The 18536-nt window shown below is 52.1% G+C and overlaps 1 protein-coding gene across 7 annotated transcripts in view; it reads left to right on the top strand.

The window, feature by feature from the left end:
* Nucleotides 1-18536, top strand: part of RIMS3 (regulating synaptic membrane exocytosis 3) — a 60871-nt gene that overhangs the window by 4321 nt on the left and 38014 nt on the right. For 2 of the 7 annotated variants that reach the window (XM_024738824.1, XM_024738829.1), the window contains 3 exons: nt 7948-8120; nt 13408-13574; nt 13941-14188. In XM_024738824.1, the coding sequence (XP_024594592.1) occupies nt 13972-14188 (217 nt within the window). In that variant the 5' untranslated portion in view covers nt 7948-8120; nt 13408-13574; nt 13941-13971. Of the gene's footprint in view, nt 1-7947; nt 8121-13404; nt 13575-13940; nt 14189-18536 lie in introns of those variants that run through there. The other 5 variants (XM_024738825.1, XM_024738826.1, XM_024738827.1 and 2 more) reach the window with 5 other exon arrangements.

Genomic DNA, 18536 nt, shown 5'->3' with positions numbered 1-18536 from the left:
AGCACTGTGACTTCAAGAGGAGTCTTTTCTGGGGGCAGCAGCACCCAGGGCGGGCTCCAGAGAGCCTGTCAAATGTCATTCAGGGGCCTGAGCAGAGAGTTAGGGAGATGAGACCCTGATTTTCTCACCTCTCTTTGGAGTGGGGGAGAGAGGGATGAGGAGGGCGTGAGCTGTCAGGACAGTTCTCTCTGCCAAAATCATATTCATCTCCTAAGACTCAGCTCATTTCCTTTTCTCAGTGAAGAACCATGCATGGTAGTCCCTGCTGTGAGACTCCTATTAGATGGTAGGTGTAAGGACAATTTGTAAATAGGAGAGCACTGAGCAATTTCTAAGGATTGTTATTATGGGAATGGAATGTGGCAACAGGGTGCCAGCTTGCCACCAGTGCCATCCAGGCTCCTACAGGAGGCAGGCAAGCCTAGAACTTCCTTCCCAACGTGAGCATGATCCCTTCAGTGAGACCTGAGATGACTTTCAGTGGCTCGTGCACATGCCACTGCATGGCATTGGCTCACTTACTGAGAAAGTTGGTTCCCTTTCAACTCTATCAAGTCCAAGTTTGTCCCGGGAAGAAAGTTGTCAGTGCCATGCTGGTGTGTCTTTAACAACTTTCCAACACTTGCTGCCCTTCTTTTTTTTTTAATTTAAAATTTTTATTTATTTATTTATTCTATTTTTGGCTGTGTTGGGTCTTTGTTGCTGCACACGGGCTTTCTCTAGTTGTGGCTAGCGGGGGCTTCTCTGTTGCGGTGCGTGGGCTTCTCATTGCAGCGGCTCTTCTTGTTGTGGAGCACAGGCTCTAGGCACATGAGCTTCAGTAGTTGCAGCCCGAGGGCTCAGTAGTTGTGGCTCATGGGCTCTAGGCGTATGGGCTTAGTTGCTCCACGGCATGTGAGATCTTCCTGGACCAGGGATCGAACCTGTGTCCCCTGCACTGGCAGGCGGATTCTTAACCACTGTCCCACCAGAGAAGTCCCTGCCCTTGCTTTTAAACAGAGATCTTGGGGAACACCCTGGTGGTCCAGTGGTTAGGACTCGGCGTCTTCAATGCTGGGGCCTGGGTTTGATCCCTGGTCGGGGAACTAAGATCCCGCAAGCTGTGCGGTGTAGCCAAAAAAAAAAAAAAAAAAAAACCCGGAAAACCACAGAGATCGTGACTGGCAGCTCTGTGTAGCTAAACCTTAATAATACGGCCTTGTTTTCACTGTACTTATTTCACTGTCATTTTCTATTTATTAAAATTGGTATCGGCTTTCCATTTACAGTAGTAACAGCATTTCTATTTCAAATAAATGCATTTAACTTAAAAGTGCCAATTTTAGGAAAAGAATTAATGAACCTTACAGGCCTATGGAGATTTGGCATAAACCACTGAGGGACACACAATGTTGTGTGGATAATGCAAAACTGGGAAGTTGTACAGGGATGTCAGGGATGTGGACCTAGATAATCTTTAAGATCCCCTCCACCTACCTGGAGAATTTGGAGGTCTCTTATGCTGTGCCAGCCTACTCCGTTCTCCTCACGTTGTGTCCTGGCTTGGGTTACTTTCAGAGAATCATGCTCTGATTGTCCTGTAGATAGGAGAACGTGGGCTGCTTGCTTGGGAGGGGGGCTTTTGGAGTTGGGGTGTCTGGATGGGGGTAGGATGCCTCTCGCCTCTGAGGCAGGACTTGGGCACTCCTGGGTGGGGGCTTTGCGGGGGGGCGCAGGAGCTGCAGACTCCACAGTCCTCCAGGTACCCATGCACAACATGGGCCTTAGGGCCTCCCAGAGGGCAGGAGTCCCAGGGTGTGCAGAGGCTATGGGGGCCATGGGTGAGGGTGAGGCTGTCCCCAGGGCTTGGAGCCCAGGGACGGCAAAGCCAGGAGGCTTTGGGGTCTCAAAGGTCCTGTTCTCCTTGCTCTCCCCTTTCCCACCTCTTTGTGCCGCTCACTACCTACCCCTGGAGATGGGGCAGCAGCCCCAGGGGGCCTCAGAGGACACAGAGGATTTATCCACAGGGCCCAAGACCAGGTCCAGGTGGGCAGGAGGAAAGTCCTGCCTGCCCCTCCCCACTCCCATGTCCACAGTGGGAGGGCAGGCCTTGGCTCCACGAGGGGTTGGGGGGCCTGGGTAGTATGGGGCGTGTGCTTGTGTATCCATGGTGAACGTCTGGGGGTCTCTGTGGAGGTATACTGTGTGTGTGTGTGCATGTGTGTAAGAGAGAGAGTTTGTACGTACGTGCGTGTCCGTGGTGAAAGGACCTCTGAGTGATATGTCTGAGGGTCTTTGTGGGGAGGCTCTGTGCGTTGTGTGAGTTTGGGCGTGTGTGGCAGGGTGTCTTGTGTGTGATGTGCATGTGGGTCTGTGGTGAATGCGTCTCTGTGTAATGTGTGTCTGTGAGGCATCTGGTGTGTGTATGTGTGTGTGTTGTGCGTCTTGGTGGCCTGCGCGCTGGGTGTGGTGTGTGCCTGTTGTTTTGTTTGTGTCGTCGTCTTTGTAGAGCGTGTCTGGCTCTGTGGTGTGTCCGAGTGGCAGTGTGCAAGTGTGTGGCGTGCACCTGGGGCTTTGTGCTCCAGAGAGGGTGCGGGGGCCAGGGGCGTGCCCGGGGAAGGCAGAGTGCGTTGAGGGCAGTGTCTGTCTGGGCTGGGGCCGAGGGTATGCTGGCTTCCCGGGAGTGTCCCCAGGGTGGGCGGCGGGCGAGGGCGGTGCCTTCCTGCTCTGCGCGGGGCTGGTAACCGGAGCCCCTTCCCCCATGAAATATTGATCCCGCCTAGCGGCGGCCCTGGCCAAATAAGGCCAGACCCGCAGGGAGCAGGGAGAGCGGGGGGCCGGCCGCTGTCCGTGGTGCTGCCGCTTCCCCCTCGGCGGGGGCGTTGGCGCTCAGGCTGGGGCGGGACTGGGAGGGGGTGAGATTTCCCCATCTACCAACACCCTCAGCGGGGCCCCTCCCTCTGAGGATGAGCTAGCCTGTCCCTCTCACCTATCTGTCAGTTCTACCACCCTTCCTAGGAAGGGGAAACAGGGACCAAGTGAGTGAGTGGCGGGGGAGGGGATCCAGTATCCCTCAGGGCTAGGGTTTGCCTGGGACAGCCCTAACTTACACTCGTGGTTCTGGTGTGATTGTTAGCAGTGTCTCTGTTCACTCTTTGAAAGAGTCCTAATTGCATGATAAATTATGTGCTCCCCAGCAATGAGGCTTTGCCCCAAAGACTTCCCCTGCTTCTCTGCTCTGCCCCTGGGGGTTCTGTAGTCAGCGGGTGTGCAAAGTGCAGTGTGTGTGTTTGTGAGTGGGGATACTGTCTTTCCTGTGCTTGGGCTGAGCTGGAATAAGGGCTTGGGAGCCCCAGGCCCCTTGGGATCCTGCTGCAACCCAGACCCTCCCCAGGGAATCCAGCTCCCTTCTCTACCCGTCCAAATTCTGCTTTCCATTCAGGCTGTGCTTTTGTTCAGGCCTGGGCTTCCTTTGCCCTCCTGCGTCCTGGGCTGGGCAGGCCTCTCGTTGGTCTCGATGTCAGGGTGCGTAGGGCCTCCAGGTTGGCCATCTGTGTACTCACGACATCTTCTCTGAGTTCTCCTACTTTGACTTGCTGACTCTCCCTCCTTCGGTGGATTCCATTTTCCTCCGAGCCCTAACTGTAGGTATTACCTCTCACCCTTTCCTCACTCTGTACCCTCCTCCGGGCATTCTCCTTCCTTTCCACACCTCACTTTTCCCTCTTGGGAACACACCCAAATCCTGCCCACTCACACTGCTCTCCTGAACTCCAGGGAATCTGCTTACCTGTCCAACACCTCCATATGGGAGTTGCAAAATTATCTCAGGCTCATCATATCTAAAATAGGGACTCATGTTTCCCTCGAGCCAACTTTTCCCTCCAGGACCTCACGCTGTGGGGATGGCACCTGCTCACCCTTGCTGTAAATCATGTTGGATTCTGGTTTCTGCCCTTCCCCTAACCTTGTCCCATCGCTAACTCCAGGCAATCCCCCAAGCCCTCCCATGACTCTTGCACCCCTTTCCTCTTTCCACCAGCAGTGTCTGAAGCAGTGCAGCCCCTCTTACCCGCCTCCTGACTGCTCTTCCTGCTGCCGGGCTTTGCTCTGATTCTGCACCGTGTTGGATTGGTCTCTGCAAAACGTTACATCTAAACCATGTCAGATTTCACTCCCTTCAGGATTAAAGCCAAACTTCTTAGCCCTACATTCAGAGCCCTTCTTTGGCTGTTCCCAGCCTACGTTCCCAGCCCTCTCATCCACAGCTGCACATACGTCCTGCTCCAACTGCACTGCTCTGTTCACCAGCCTCTGAACATACCATTCTTTCTCTGGACCTTCCCAGCTAGTTTCCACCTCTTTCCTGCCACCTGTACCTCTCTAAATCCCACCCACCTTTCGAGGTGCTCTGCAGAGAGTTTCTCCGTGACACCTGCTCTGGTCTCCCCATCCTGAGGTGTTCACTCTTTCTGCAGAGCAGCCAGGGTGTTTTATCTTTACCTCTCAGTGCTTTGGGTGGTCCTCCGACCAGCAGCGTGGGTATCACCTGGGAGCTTGTTTGAAATGCAGACACTCAGGCTCCACCTTCCTGTGACCCATGGAATGAGAATCTGCACTTCAGGAAGATCCCCAGGTGATTTCTGTGCACATTTCAGTTTGAGAAGCACCGGATGGTGCATCCACCGAGGGCGGCATCTTGCTTCTGTTCGGGAGTGGCTTCAGCCCCAGGGTGTTTTCTAGTGGCATTCTCAAGTGCCAAGTCTAGCAGCCCCTGTCAGGCAACAGCTGCCACATCTGGCCACAAGGTGTGAGAGGGGGTGGGTGATGGAGATGGTCAGGAAGCATGTGCACTCTTCCTGGATGCTTCCACCTGGAATCTATGCCCCACAAGGCTCTGGAGCTCAAGCTCTGTAAAGCCACTAGAGTGACAGGAGTAGGAATCAGTTAATTAACAAAAAGACAGTTATCAAGCAGAGAGCAGAACTTTTCCCTCTTCACAACTACACATTGGTGGAAATGTCTGTTATTTTAATGTATTCCAAATAAGGTCACATCCAGAGGTACCAAGGGTTAGGACTTCAACATATCTTTTTTTTTGCAGGGGGGGTGGTGCACAGTTCAACACACAACAGGCAAGGATGGTATAGGGTCTGGGGGAGCATGACAGGGGGACTAGCCTTGTCTGCAAAGACTCTCCTAGGACATGCCATCCAGCCTGGGACTGAGCGCTGAGTAGGGATTAGCCCCCAAAGGTGGTGCGACACAGACCAGGTCCGCAGGACATGAGGGTGGGGACGGACTGGAGAAGAGCTTTCCAGGCTAGCAGGAGACAAAGTGGCACTTTTGAGGAATGAAAAAAATGCAAGTGTGGCTGGAATACGGAGGAGGGGCAGGAGTGCAAGATGAGCTGGGTCACTTCACTTGTGGGCCTTGTGAGAGGTTTTTACTTTCTCCTGAAGGAAACGGGGAGCTACGGGAGGCTGTCCCACAGGAGGGATTCATTCTGCCTTGTGAGCCATCTCCTCACAAGACTGAGCTGTCTGAAGGCCAAGTCGTTCGTCTGTGAACCCAGTTCTGAGGGAAGACTTGCGGCCATGTCCTCAGGAGGCCCCTGGCTGAGAGAAGGCACACGGCAGCCCCGTCTGAGGAAGGAAGGCCTGGCCATGCCCCAGCAGCCCTCAGTCCAAGTGGGGAAGACGAACCTTGCCCTCAGGAGCCTTGTTCTGAACAGGAGACGGGGCTCACCCAGCTCTGGGTCTGCTTCACCCTTGGGTGTCCCGACTCCTTGGAGTCTGGAGGACACAGGTTGGGCCCAACCACCCAAGCCTCTGCCTTGCTGTGAGGACTATGTCTGAGAATGTGTCCAGGGCAAGTGCGTGACCCGTATGGGCCCCTGAGGCCAGAGGCCCTGAGGCTGGGGGAGACCTGAGTACCCTGCTCTCCTCAGGAGATGTCTGGTTCTTGCCTTTGTATCGGGACCCAGTCTATCTGCTCAACCCATCCCTACCACACACTCAGAGGGCCGCCCCTTTACTGTGTGTGATGGGAGAGGCCCCCGCTGCCCAAAGCTGCCTGTCCCTTCTTGCCTGGGCTGCGTGGGCCAGGCTGGGTGGAGGAGAAGTGGGTCAGCTCAGTAGCCATGGCGACCGCAGCTGCTCCCAGCCAGCCTTCTCATCTCCTCGCCGCCGACCTCACGATGACATCCTTTGTTCGGCCTGTGGGGATGGGGGCCAGAGGGGTGAGATTGGGGGCCAGAGTGTGTATGAGTGTGTGTGTGTGTGTGCAAGCTCACACAAGCGCCTGCTCAGAGCTGGGCAGGGGCCGGGAGCCAGGGTGTGTGTGTGTGTGTGTGTGTGTGTGTGTGTGTGTGTGTGTGTCTGCCTGCCTGTGGCTGTCAGTGTGGCTACTTCTGTGTGCTTTTGTGTGGATGAGTATCTTAGTGTTGTGTGTGCATGTCTGTGTACGCATGTGATTGTGTCTTTAAGTGTATATCATTTGTGTGGGTCTGCATGGTGTGTAATCACACACTTGAAATTCTGTGCCCTGTGCCTCTCCCGGTTATGCGTAGTGTGTGTGCGAGCCTAGTTTGGAGGAGATAAAAGTCACATAACCAGGAGAGGAGCTGGCAGAGTGCTCCCTACTCAGGCTGGGTGTGCTCCCTGGGTCCAGCTTACCCTCCCCCACCACGCACCAGCTCTGTCACCCACCTGTCTCTCCCTGAGGGGGAAGGTGAAGGCTAGAAACAAGGGATACCCCCACCTTCTGTAGATGCAGGTAAAAAAAAATCAGCATTACCTCATGAGCTGGGTCTCATTAGTTGGTGAGGCAGCACTGTGTTAAGAGGGATTCTGAGGTTAAGTCTGGCCTCTGACATGGGCACAGATTGGCATGAACAACGTGGTGGGCAGCCCTAGTGCTAGATAAGGGTTGGGGCAGGGGCCTCCAATGCCAGACGCAGCATCTGCTGAGGGACCAGGAGCTGAGATGCTGGCAGGGAAAAGCACAGCTTCACATGTCAGCTCCCACCTCAACTGAGAGGTGCAGGAACCCAGATCCCACACTTATCCTGCACCCAGGGCTGGAGTGGGCGGTGATCCTATTCATCTCGGAGCCTTCCCATGAAGTGGTTACACCTGGTTGCAATCCAGACTCATAAGCACCAACACCTGTGAAGTCCTTTACCATTTACAAAGGCAGATTATGAATAGTAATAATATAATTGCCCAGCTGAGCATTTAGCATGTACCAATCCTTATTTTTGTAATATTTCATCTAAGAATCCTAAGGCGGGCATTATTATCCCAACTTGAGAGATGAGGAGCTATAGGCTCGAGGTTGTTAAGGAAATTGCCCTGGGTTATATGGCTTGTAAGTGACAGGTCTAGGTTTTGAACTAAGTCTGTCTGCCTCCAAAGCCTGTGCTTTTAATTACTGTGCTTTCCTGCTCCTCATTAACCCATCTGACCCCCAGTCCAGCCCGGAGAGTCAGGCTGGGTCCAGATGGCCAGTAGACTCATTTTATAGAAGAGGAGATGAGGGTTCAGAGAAGCTGAATGACCTGCTCAGGGTCACACACTGCGGGTGGAGCCAGGAGTTGGCCTCCTGATACACCCCCAATACACACACTCCTGACTGATGGTCGTGTCACAGAGTGTCTGGGGAGGGACACAGACCCCATCGGTCAGGGGGAGGACAGAGGAAGAATAGGGTCTGAGCTCCTTAGCAGTTGGACCTGGATGAGTCCCTTGGCATTAGCACCAGCAATTTAACATTAAAGTGCCTAAAGGCAGATTAGGGGACTCAGGAGTTTGGACAAGGAGGAAACAGCATCAGAGAGTTGAATGATTTGCTGAAGGTCACACAACTATCTCCAAAGTCTGTCTCTTTACTCCACAAGCTACTAGAATCCCTGGAGGACGCATGTCCTCTCTAGCCCTTCCTCTAAGCTCCCCTTTTTCCTTCCAGACTCTTATCACATCACCTCCTCCTGGAAGCTACCCTGATTGTCTTCATCTCCTTTCTTGAAATCTGGTGTCTCAGAAGTTAGCAGAAGGCTTGTGTAAATGCCCTAGGTGTGTGCTGTTGGGAGGGGCACAGCCCCCTGTGATGGGAACACCACATTCAGATTCATCAGTTTGGTGAGTTTGGGTTGTCTTCGAGGTGAGAGGTGGGGAGGAAGCACCTGACAGGTGATGTAGGACCTGGGAGTTAGGAGTCTTGGTTTGTAGCTCTGGTTTTGTCAGCAGCTTTCTGTGTGACCCTGGGTGTGTCTCTTTCCCATTCTTTTTTTTTTTTTTTAAGATGTTAAAATTATGTCATATCATCACAATAATCTTTTTTTCCCCATGATTAGCTTTCTGGTTTTTTTTTCACACACACACACTGTATTTTATTTTTACAAGAGATAAATAAACTGACACTAAGCATTGTAAATGCATGACCACAACAAAAGCAACAATGATTGCAATTACCAAACACGAAACACGCTCATACTGTGTCGTAAATATTGACATTCAGTCCAGGAATCCTCCACTGCAACAGCTCCTTTACTTTGCAGTGAAAATTGATTTGTATATTTTTTGCCTCTGAGTCCTTGTGGGATTTTTTTTTTTATTCAAACAGAAAGTCACAAAAATTATAATCTTCCTCATCAGTTCACTCAGTCCCATGTAATTAATTTTTTTTTCATCTTGGTCTTTTGTTAGCACTTTTATGAATTCATCAGTTTTCCATTACTCTTTCCCATTCTGAGCCTTGATTTCCTCCTCTGCAAAATGAAAGGCTCAGGTTGGAATAGGGAGGCAAGTCAGTTTGACCTTAGGAGCTGGTTCTCATCAGTTGGTGATGCAGCGCTGTGTTAAGAGGGATTCTAAGGTTAAATCTGGCCCTGATGAGAAAGAGAGAAGGATTAGTGATGTCTGCTGTGTGCAGAGGATAGGCGGGGGTGGTAAGAGCCTTAGGAATTTGCCATCCCTTACAGCCTAACAGTCCATCACTCTGTGACACATTCCTTGGTCTTTTCTGTTGAAAGGGTGGGTAGCTAGTTTCATCTTGGGCTTTTGGATAGCCTTGCTGATGCTCAAAAAAGGTTTATTAACTTGTTTAGACACACGGTCAAAAGGACCAAGGGGCCCAGGGTGGCCAGGCAGAGCCTGGAGTCCTGCCATTGTCAGGAATCAGGAGAGGTTTGGGGAGCTTTACGGGTACTGAGACCCCAGGGTAGAGGTCAAACGTTGAAGGCCAGAAAGAAAACGCTAGGCTCCTTCCTTGGGGAACTTGGAAGGTATCTGCTGGCATGGAGCTTGGCAGGAGTGGGGGGGCAGTAGGAAGGGATCCCTGGAGGGGACGTCCAAGCTGTGGCCATAGATGCTGCTATAGCAATAGATGGGAGTCAGCAGGGAGAACTTCAGAGTAAGGTTTCTGTGACCCAGCAAGATCGTGGGAGGGTTTCCTTCCATCAGGAGCCATGACCTGGATTGGGAAAGGGACAGTCCTGCTCAGAGGCAGGGAATTGTTGAAGTGACTTCTGTAGAAATTCATTCAGCAATCGTTTAGAACCACCAGGATGTGAAGTGCTGTGTTCTGTGTCCTGCCGGCCCCTCACCACTCTGCCACCATATCCAGCTGCTGCCCCTTTCCCATCCCTGTGGTCTGATGGCTGGGAGTGCTGCTGTGAGTACCACTGCCTTCCTCACAGGGGCCAGGTGGTTGGCTCTGACTGGCTCTCTGTCTTGCCCGTCTTGAGCCAGGCTGGCTGCCAGAGAATCAACTAGAGCCCTAATTCTGAGCCTGCCGCTGCCATGCGTGTCAAAAGGACTCTAGAGAGCACGTCCTCTGACCCCTTCAGGTTCCACACAGATGAGGAACCCAGGCCCAGAGGAGGTCACACAAAGAATCTAATCTATACAGTATACATTCGAATCCCACCTCCTGATTCTGGACTCTCCCAGACTGCCCTACCCTGGACTTGGGACCGGGGGGCAGGCCCTAAGGTCCTGGGTCCAGCGCTTTGGGTCAGTCTCAGCTCCTCCTGTCCCCTTGGGGGTAGCCCCTGCCTGCTGGGCCCTCCTAAACATCCGTCAGCTCTGCAGGCCCCCTGGGTGATCCCCGGGTGGTTAAAAATGAGAGTGTGTCTGCGGATGGTGCAGAGTCCTGGACGTCAAAACGTCTGCTTGTCGGGTTCCATTCATTATTCGTGAGGAAACACGAGCCCCTGGCTTGGCAGGGTCAAGAATTTTGTCCCTTACCCTCTTTCCTTCTCTTCCCCTGGGAGCAGTGTTCTTGAGCTTCCTGTCGGCAACACCAGGGAAGCAGTTGCTTCTCCAGCTGTGGTCTGAGTGGCATCTCTGCTGCCCTTCAGATGCTCACGCCAGCCGTGGGAACCTGGGCCAGAGTGGGTTTTCTCATCACAGATACCTCGCTTACAATTTTCTCAAAGAACCTGGAGACCCGGGGCAAAGCCTGAACAGGAGGGCTGGGCCCCCCTCTTTGGGTGAGCTCCGGGGTGAAGGAGTAGGGGCTGCTGAGCGTGTCTGTCTCTTCGTGGAAACAGGAGACCCGGAAACAGGAGTCCAGGCCTGGCCACTTCTTAGCTGAGTTGGATGGGCAAGGCCTTAACTTCTCTGAGACTGGGTTTTCTCATCTGTGACGTGGAGATAACTACACATGTAACAGAAACACTTTAAGGAGTAAATTAGGCTTTTGCTCTAGCTGGTTCAAAGTATCAGATAAGTCCTCTCCCACCGTCCACCAAAAGACCGTGCACATACCCAAAAAAACACACAAACTGGCACTAGAATTGGAAACTAAAGAGATCGTCATAGGCCCAAGTCCAGGGGGACTTTCCATTAGCTGCAAGGTTGATGGGGGATGGATGGAGAAATAGAATCCGAGACTCTGCGTACATCACGGCCAGCGAGAACAGTCTAGACAGCCACAAAGACGTCAAAACATGGCTTCAACTCATCCCTACTGTCAGCCCTCATTCACCAGGCTGGCGGGAGCCGTGCTGATCAGGAGCCCAGGTGGCCATTCTCGGCTGTCTGGGGACCGTCTTCCTCTTCAGCTGGAGTGGTGCCTTCCCTTCCCACCCCCATCTCCCCTCTCCTTTCTATGTCCTTTTGAAAAGTCGGATTCCTCAGGGTGATGGGGCTCTGAGCCCTGGGATGGGAGCTGCCCTGGGGAAAGCCCTGGGGGCTACAGCAGAGCTGGGACGGGCTGGGGGCGGAGCCTGCCTGCAGCTGTCTCTCCTGTACTCTGTCCGAGCCTAGGACTTTCAGGCAAGTTGTAGAGGGCGACGGGGGAGATCCCACCTCTGCACTAAACAGAGCCACGGGTGCCTGCTGCCCTGCTCCCCGGAGTGACTTCCAGCGCCCTCTGTCCTCTTTCCTAGCACTCGTCGGAATCGCCATTAAATATTTAATCGCATAACTAGTTATTCACTGTCTGTCTCTCCTGGACTGGAGGCTCTGGGAGGGCAGGACGAAGTTGGCCTGGCTCACTACTGTATCAATGGCACTCAGCAGAGGCCTTGGAATTTTAGGGGTTTAAATTTTTTTAAACATTTTTTTCCTCAATTTTATACTCAGAGAAAAAATATTTTTCTTTTTTTTTTTGGCCGCACCATGCAGCTTGCAGGATCTTAGTTCCCCAACCAGGGATCAAACACGTGCCCCCTGCCGTGGAAGCGCGGAGTCCTAACCACTGGACTGCCAGTAAATTCCCCCAAAAATATCTTTCTAAAGTATATTATTAAGTAAAATGATGACCTTTAGCATAAATATAATACTTAAAACTTGGGATCACTTGTGGTGATCATTTTGTAATGTATAGAACTATCAAATCACTATCTTGTGTACCCGGATCTAACATAGTGTTGTAGGTCAATTATACTTCAATTTTTAAAAATGAATAGATAAAAATTTTTAAATTGCCTTGATTATTTTAGGACATCCACTTGCCAGTTTCTACAAGAAGGCCAGTTAGAATATTGATTGGGACTGTGCTGAATCTATAGATTAATTTAGGAATAACTGACATTTTATTTTTGGAATAGTTTTTTTAATTGAAGTATACTTGATGTACAGTATTATATAGGTATACAGTATAGTAATTCACAATTTTTTAAGGTAATATCCATTTATAGTTACTATAAAATATTGGCTATATTCCCTTTAGGTATTTGTTGAATGCAGCATTAGAGAGAAAATTTGTCTACTTTGGAAAGGAATTTGGCAATATATTCCAAGAATCAGAAAAATGTTTATGCTCTCAGTATTAGGTAAGATGCTTTTGGATGTAATAGAGAACCCTGAGTCAAACTGACTTAGGCAATGGAAAACGCATTGTCTCACGTAGCAGGAAGGCCAGAGAGGCAGGCTCCAAGTTGGCCTGAGGTCCTTTCTGTCTCTGTGCCGTGCCACCCTCAGCAGCACTGGCTTCATCCTAGGGTGGGCTCTCTCTCGGGAGAGAGGTCTTAAGAGAGGAAGGGAAAAGACAGACAGAGGGAGAAGCATCTACCTCTCTTGTAAGCCTGGAATCCAAATCTTGCCCTTAGGTCAGATTGGGCCAACTTAGTCACATGCCCACCCTTGGGCCAGTAAGAGTTACCAAGGTGAATGCCACTCACTGATTGTTTTAAACAAATCAGGATCTGCCTCTAAAACAAGGGATGAGGTGGACAAAACCAGAGCTCCGTCAGGAAGCAGGAAGTGAAAAGCTACCAGTGGCGTTCACAATCGATAGCCCAGTCACCTCATTTCCAGGAGTTGATCCTAAGGAAATAAGCAGATAAAAATCAGTGGACAGGGCTTCCCTGGTGGCGCAGTGGTTGAGGGTCCGCCTGCTGATGCAGGGGACGCGGGTTCGTGCCCCGGTCCGGGAAGATCCCACATGCCGCGGAGCGGCTGGGCCCGTGAGCCATGGCTGCTGAGCCTGCGCGTCCGGAGCCTGTGCTCCGCAATGGGAGAGGCCACGGCAGTGAGAGGCCCGCGTACCACACACACAAAAAAAAAATCAGTGTACAAAGATCTTTATTGCAGTGTTGTTTAAAAGACAGGAGAGAAAGGGAGAGACAGAGAGAGAGAGAGAGAGAGAGAGAGAGGGAGGAGAAAGTTGGACTTGATCTAAGCAGTAACTGTATTGAAATACTTAAGTCAGTTATAGTGCCTCCATACAATGGAACATACTGGTGGCATTTAAACATTTCTACAAAGTGTTAATAACATTGGAAAGTCTTCTGATATAACATTAAATGAAAAATAGCAGGATATAAAATTGTATTGGCAGTATGAGTTCAGTTATTTTTTGAAATGTGTGAAAAAGAGATTGGGAGGAAATCAGCTAAGATGCCTGTAGTGGCTGCCTCCCAGTAAGGGTGATTTTCCCTGCTTCTTTACACTTTTCTGTCCCACCCGCTTCAAGCAGGAGGACCCCTTCCACAGTCTGCCCAGGCTGGAGCCAGTTTTGTTCTGCCTGTTCTCATTTTTGGCTGTGAAAACAACAGTCACGCTTACTGAATATTTACTCCGTGCCTGATACCGTTCCAGGCACTTTCACCTGCGCTAATTTAATCCTTACAACAGTCCTACGAGGTAAGTGCATTCATTTCTCATTTTGCTGAGGTGTTCACTGAAACCCCAAGATGTTCGGTCGTGAGGTCACACAGCTAGTGGGTAGAGGCCTTTGGAATTCAAGAGTGGGTCACATAACTGCACAGCCTCCGCCTTCACCGCCAAACCAGGTCACTTGTCAGGGCAGCCACGTGCTAATGAGAATAGTCCCGTTCATCGAGCCAGATTCTGGGCACACCCTTTACATTGACTTGTTCATTTAATCCCCACAACCTCAGAGAGGCTGAGCGCCTTGCCCGAGGTCACACAGCTAGGAGGGGGTGGGGCGGCGGTAGAGGGGCCCAGGGTCTGACGTGGGATCCCTTTGTCTCTCCCGCTGCCCCACAGGGTTGCCTGAGGCCCTGCCGCCCCGTGGATCATGTTTAACGGGGAGCCAGTTCCAGCCTCAGCTGCGGCCTCCAGGAACGTGGTGCGGAGCTCCAGCATCAGCGGCGAAATCTGCGGACCCCAGCAGGCTGGGGACGGGACCGGGACCACCACGGCCAAGAAGCGGCGCAGCAGCCTCGGGGCCAAGATGGTGGCCATCGTGGGCCTGACCCAGTGGAGCAGGGGCACACTCCAGCTCCCCCAGGCTGGTGAGGGGTGTGGGCCCCTCACAGTGACCGGGCGCCCAGGGGCAGTTCTCGCGGGTGGGCACTCCTACCCCCACAAATCCTTATGTCACACTTACCACGTACCAGGTGCTGCTCTGGGTCTAGTACGTGTCCTACTCACTGACTCCTTCTGTAACTCTATGTGGAAGGTACTGGAGCGCAGAGAAGGGAAGTAAGATGCCCCAAACTGTACAGCTAGTAGGTGGTAGAGTCTGGGTTCAAACCCCAGCACTGGGCTCCCGAGTTCGTGCTCCTAACCTTGGTACTCTGCCGCCTCTGCACAGACTTACACACTTACCAGCAGTTATTCATTAAGCAGCCGTCATGCTCCTGGCGCTGTGCTGAGCGACACCACAGCTTCACAGAAACATCCACGAGATCCAGTCTCACCTATAGTCTTCGAGCTTCCTAAGTACGAGCAGCCGCAGACATATGTTACAAAGCCACGAGAGAGACACACACGTACAAGGACACATGCCTTGCATAATCACATAAATAGCATGCTCAATTGCTCAGGAAACCTCCCCTTACGCGCACGCACACTCAGTGGCCCGTGGTCATAGAAACACGTCACGTGTGTGTATGCCTATACCTCACAAAGCCACATGCATACACCACCTTCACAGCTACCTCCTGATGAATACAGCAGACTTTCTCAGACACCTGGTTATAGAATCCTACTTATGCTCAGCCTGGCGGGTGACCCACCTTGTCACACACAGTCACATCTGCAGCTCACATCACAGGGGAGCCAGCTCCCCCCACCAAGACCTCCTCACTGTGTGGCATCAGCCCAGACACCAGCTGGTTTTGTTTTAAAACCTCTTCCTGCTTATTCTGCTCAGAGTAACAACTTCCCTAAGAAACCTGCAAATAGGCAGCTGGATGGGGGTGGTGAGGTGTGGGGCACTGGAGGATCCGGGGAGAATGCCCGTCAAGACTCCCAGCTGGGGCTGGGGCTGGGGGACTTCTCCAGGCCTTAAAATAGATTTTTACAAAGCCCTCCACAGGAGCACGTGGGATGGTCTTTTCCAGCAATCAAGCTGCGATATGGTTTCTGGCTCAGAGAAGTGCTAGACGGGGAGGGGGCTTGAGATTATGAGTGCCCCAGGATGAGCATGGCCCCTGTGAATATGCTTGACACTAGGGAGTCAGGAAGATGGGGATCTAGGAATCCAGGAGTTGGGCTGGGACAGGACCAACGGGGTGGCATTAAGGTTGGGGGACTAAGATTGGGAGGGCCCCCAGGAGTCTGGCTTCAGGAAACCAAGCCCTGCTGATTCAGCTTCAGACCCAAAGGTCTCTTCATGCCCAAATGATTTGGAGGGATGGTCTTCCAAGGCCAGAACAGGTGCCTGAGTCACTGTGAGAATATCAGTGATCTGCCTGGGACTGTCCACCTACCTAAGCTCCACAGTCAGCAGGCAGGGATTGGAGCAAACACCAGGATGACCTCCAGCCTTGAGGGGAAATGAGCGATGATGGGGCTTCCAGATAACTTGTCTCTGCGGTATGCACGGGCATGGCTGAATGCCTGGGGAGCCAGGGGAATTGCCCACTGCCCTTCTAACCAAAGGTCTCTCTGAATCATCCAGTTGCCAAATGTCAGAGCAGCAAGGGGCCCTGGGGATCTGGAGATCTGGTCTGATGTACTCATTTTATAGATGAGGCATCTGAGCCTGGAGACTAGAAGGTACTTTTTTGGAGAAGGACTTCAAATTGGCCTTCAGAGATACACCCTGTCATTTACTAGCTGGGCAACTTGGGCAAGTTACTTCACCTCTCTGAGCCCGCTTCCTCATTTGTAGAATAAGGACAATAATACGTGCCTTGCTGCATTGTCCAGGGGATTGAATGAGATAGGATGTGTAAAGGTATCCAGCCTCTTGCCTGGCACGTACTAGACACCTGGTAGATTGTTGGTGTTATTACTACCCATGGTCACACAGTAGGGCCAAAAAAAAAGTGACTTCTCTGGCCTCCACAGCTCTGCCCCTTGCTTGTAGAATACTCCTCTCCTCTTCATAATTACTTGTCCCCATTTTGTTCTCCCAGGCCTTGAGGTTGCCAGTGTCCCAGCTTAAAGCGCCATCCTGGGTCTGGCCTCAGAGGGAGGTATGGGGCCGCACTGAGGGCATTGGCCCCGGAAACTCTGTTCTAGGATAAGATCCTAGCAGGGTGACCCTGCTGCCCCCGGTGGGATGGCTCAGTTCCCTGCAGGGCGGGGCTGTGTGAAGTGGGGAGGAACTCCTCTCCAGGACCCAGTCTCCTGGGCTATGAGTCTGCCCTTGCCAGGTCCTCCATACTGCTCATTGGCTTGAGCCTCACCCATCCTATCCTCTTTGTTTCAAAGCCTGTTATATTGCGCCAGCCTCCCCTCTAGTTCCCCTGCCTTCTGCCTGCCCCTTCCATTTTATTCCTTATGTTGCCCTAGAATGGCCTTCCAAAAACTCACCCTGAAACTTTAGAGGACTAGTCCTGGCTCTAACTCCTCATGGGACCTTGGCAGGGTCACTTTCCCACTGGGCCTCAGTTTCCTCTTCTGTAAAATGGAGCTTCCTTCTAGATTTAACATTCTTTAAGTTGTGGGAGCAGAGAGGAAGGTGGGGTCAGATCTTTGGACTCCCAGGACACAGGTGGGTTCTGGCCTGGCCTTAGGCTGGGTCTACACAGGGCCATCCTGGGCTGTCCTTGCCTTTGCCCAAATGGAGCTTCTCTTTTCAGTACCAAGGACAGTGGCTCTCCCCTCCCAGTCTCTGGGCCCTGGACCGGGGTGGGGCGAGGGCTCAGGATCATTGCGGGAGATCCCATGGGGAGTGCTGATGGAGGCTGTGTTTTCCTCTCCCTTGTTCATGGTGGGACAGATGGGATGGTGCCTGGAGTCTTTTGGTCTCCAAGGACCACAGAATTATTGCAAGCAACTTGGTCCGGTTCTCTAGGGAGAGAGGCTACATGAAGTTACTCCCCAGATCGACAGAGTTCAGAGACTGGACAGATATGAGACCAGTAGAGGAATTTTCTCTGAGTTTGCAAGACCTTCCTCCTCACCCAGAGACATGGAACTTAATCTCTGCTGAATCACATCTCAAAACAATGTGGAGTTGGTGGAGGGGAGTGAAAAGTAGCATATCAGTGAACTGGGAGTCAGTGGGCCTAGGGTCTAGCCCCAGCTCTATGGGTGCTTGGACTTTAGGTTCCCCATCTGGGAAATGGCACTTCAGGATTCTGTAACTTCCCTACCCAGGGGCTCACAGTAGGTTGGGCAGATCAAAGAAGGTAAATTTTCTCCCAAATGGGTCAAAGCTTTCCTAAGCTCTAGAAGATGGAGGATTGGGGTCACGAGGTGGTGAGGCTCTGACTTCAGCTCAGGGTGTATGTTGGGGGGGGTTTGAGGAGAAGGAGGGTGAAGTGTGGCCCCCACAGGCCCTTCTGTCTTCTAATCAGATTAGAGGGGATGTGGCAGTTAGGAGCAAGGGACAGGGCAAGTCCACCCCACCTACAATTATTGCCCAGCCCTCTGTGTGTGGTGGGTCACACACCATTTGTGGGTTTGCATCTATGTGTGTGATTGAGCAGATGGGTTCAGCTCGTGGTGTTATTATGGTGTGGAGGTCACGTGTGTGGCAGGCTGTGTCATGTGTACGTGTGACTAAGACTTGGTAAGACCATTTATGGCTGTGTGACTGTTATATGAACATACACACGACCTTGTATGTGAGATAACTGTATAAACATACGTGATTGTTGGCACTCGTGTGTCTGCTTACGCCTGTGCGAAAGAAATATGCATGAGCTAATAAGACTCTGTGTGGGGGAGGCGGTGTTTGTAAGAGAGACAGACACGTTGATGGTCTCACTGATTGCTGGTTAGTAGCTGTTCCAATATCCCAGAAGCTGGGGTGGTTCCAGAGGAGACATTCCTCCTTACAGCACCCCACTCCCAGACCCCCCATCCTGTCCTCTCAGCCTTTTCTCTCCCGATGGGGCTTCCTGAAAGATAAGTAGGGCAAAGCAGGAGGAATAAAGGCCCCCTTCTCCCAGGCTGGGGTCTCGAACATCCCCTCCCGACCCACCGTTGGGTGTTAGTGGGAGAGCGAATTTCCAAGGTAACCAGCTCCCCCTTCCCCGCTGCTTTCAGGGGCTGTGCTGCCTGCCTCACCCTGGCCTCTCCCCATCGCTGTAAGCAACTCCACTCTTAATTTGCCTGGGCCTCTAACCAGTGACAGCAAAAGGCTCCTTTGGTATAGTCCCTATCTGAGCGTCACTTCCCTCCCCGTCAAGCTCCTCAGGCAGCCGAGCTTCAGGAGGGGAAGTCACAGAAAACCCACAA

This window comes from Neophocaena asiaeorientalis, unplaced genomic scaffold, assembly GCF_003031525.2.
Source record: "Neophocaena asiaeorientalis asiaeorientalis breed wild unplaced genomic scaffold, Neophocaena_asiaeorientalis_V1.1 scaffold106, whole genome shotgun sequence".
In the NCBI taxonomy this organism is placed as follows: domain Eukaryota; kingdom Metazoa; phylum Chordata; class Mammalia; order Artiodactyla; family Phocoenidae; genus Neophocaena; species Neophocaena asiaeorientalis.
Note: the sequence above shows the minus strand (reverse complement) of the source record. Positions and strands in the feature narration are given on the sequence as shown.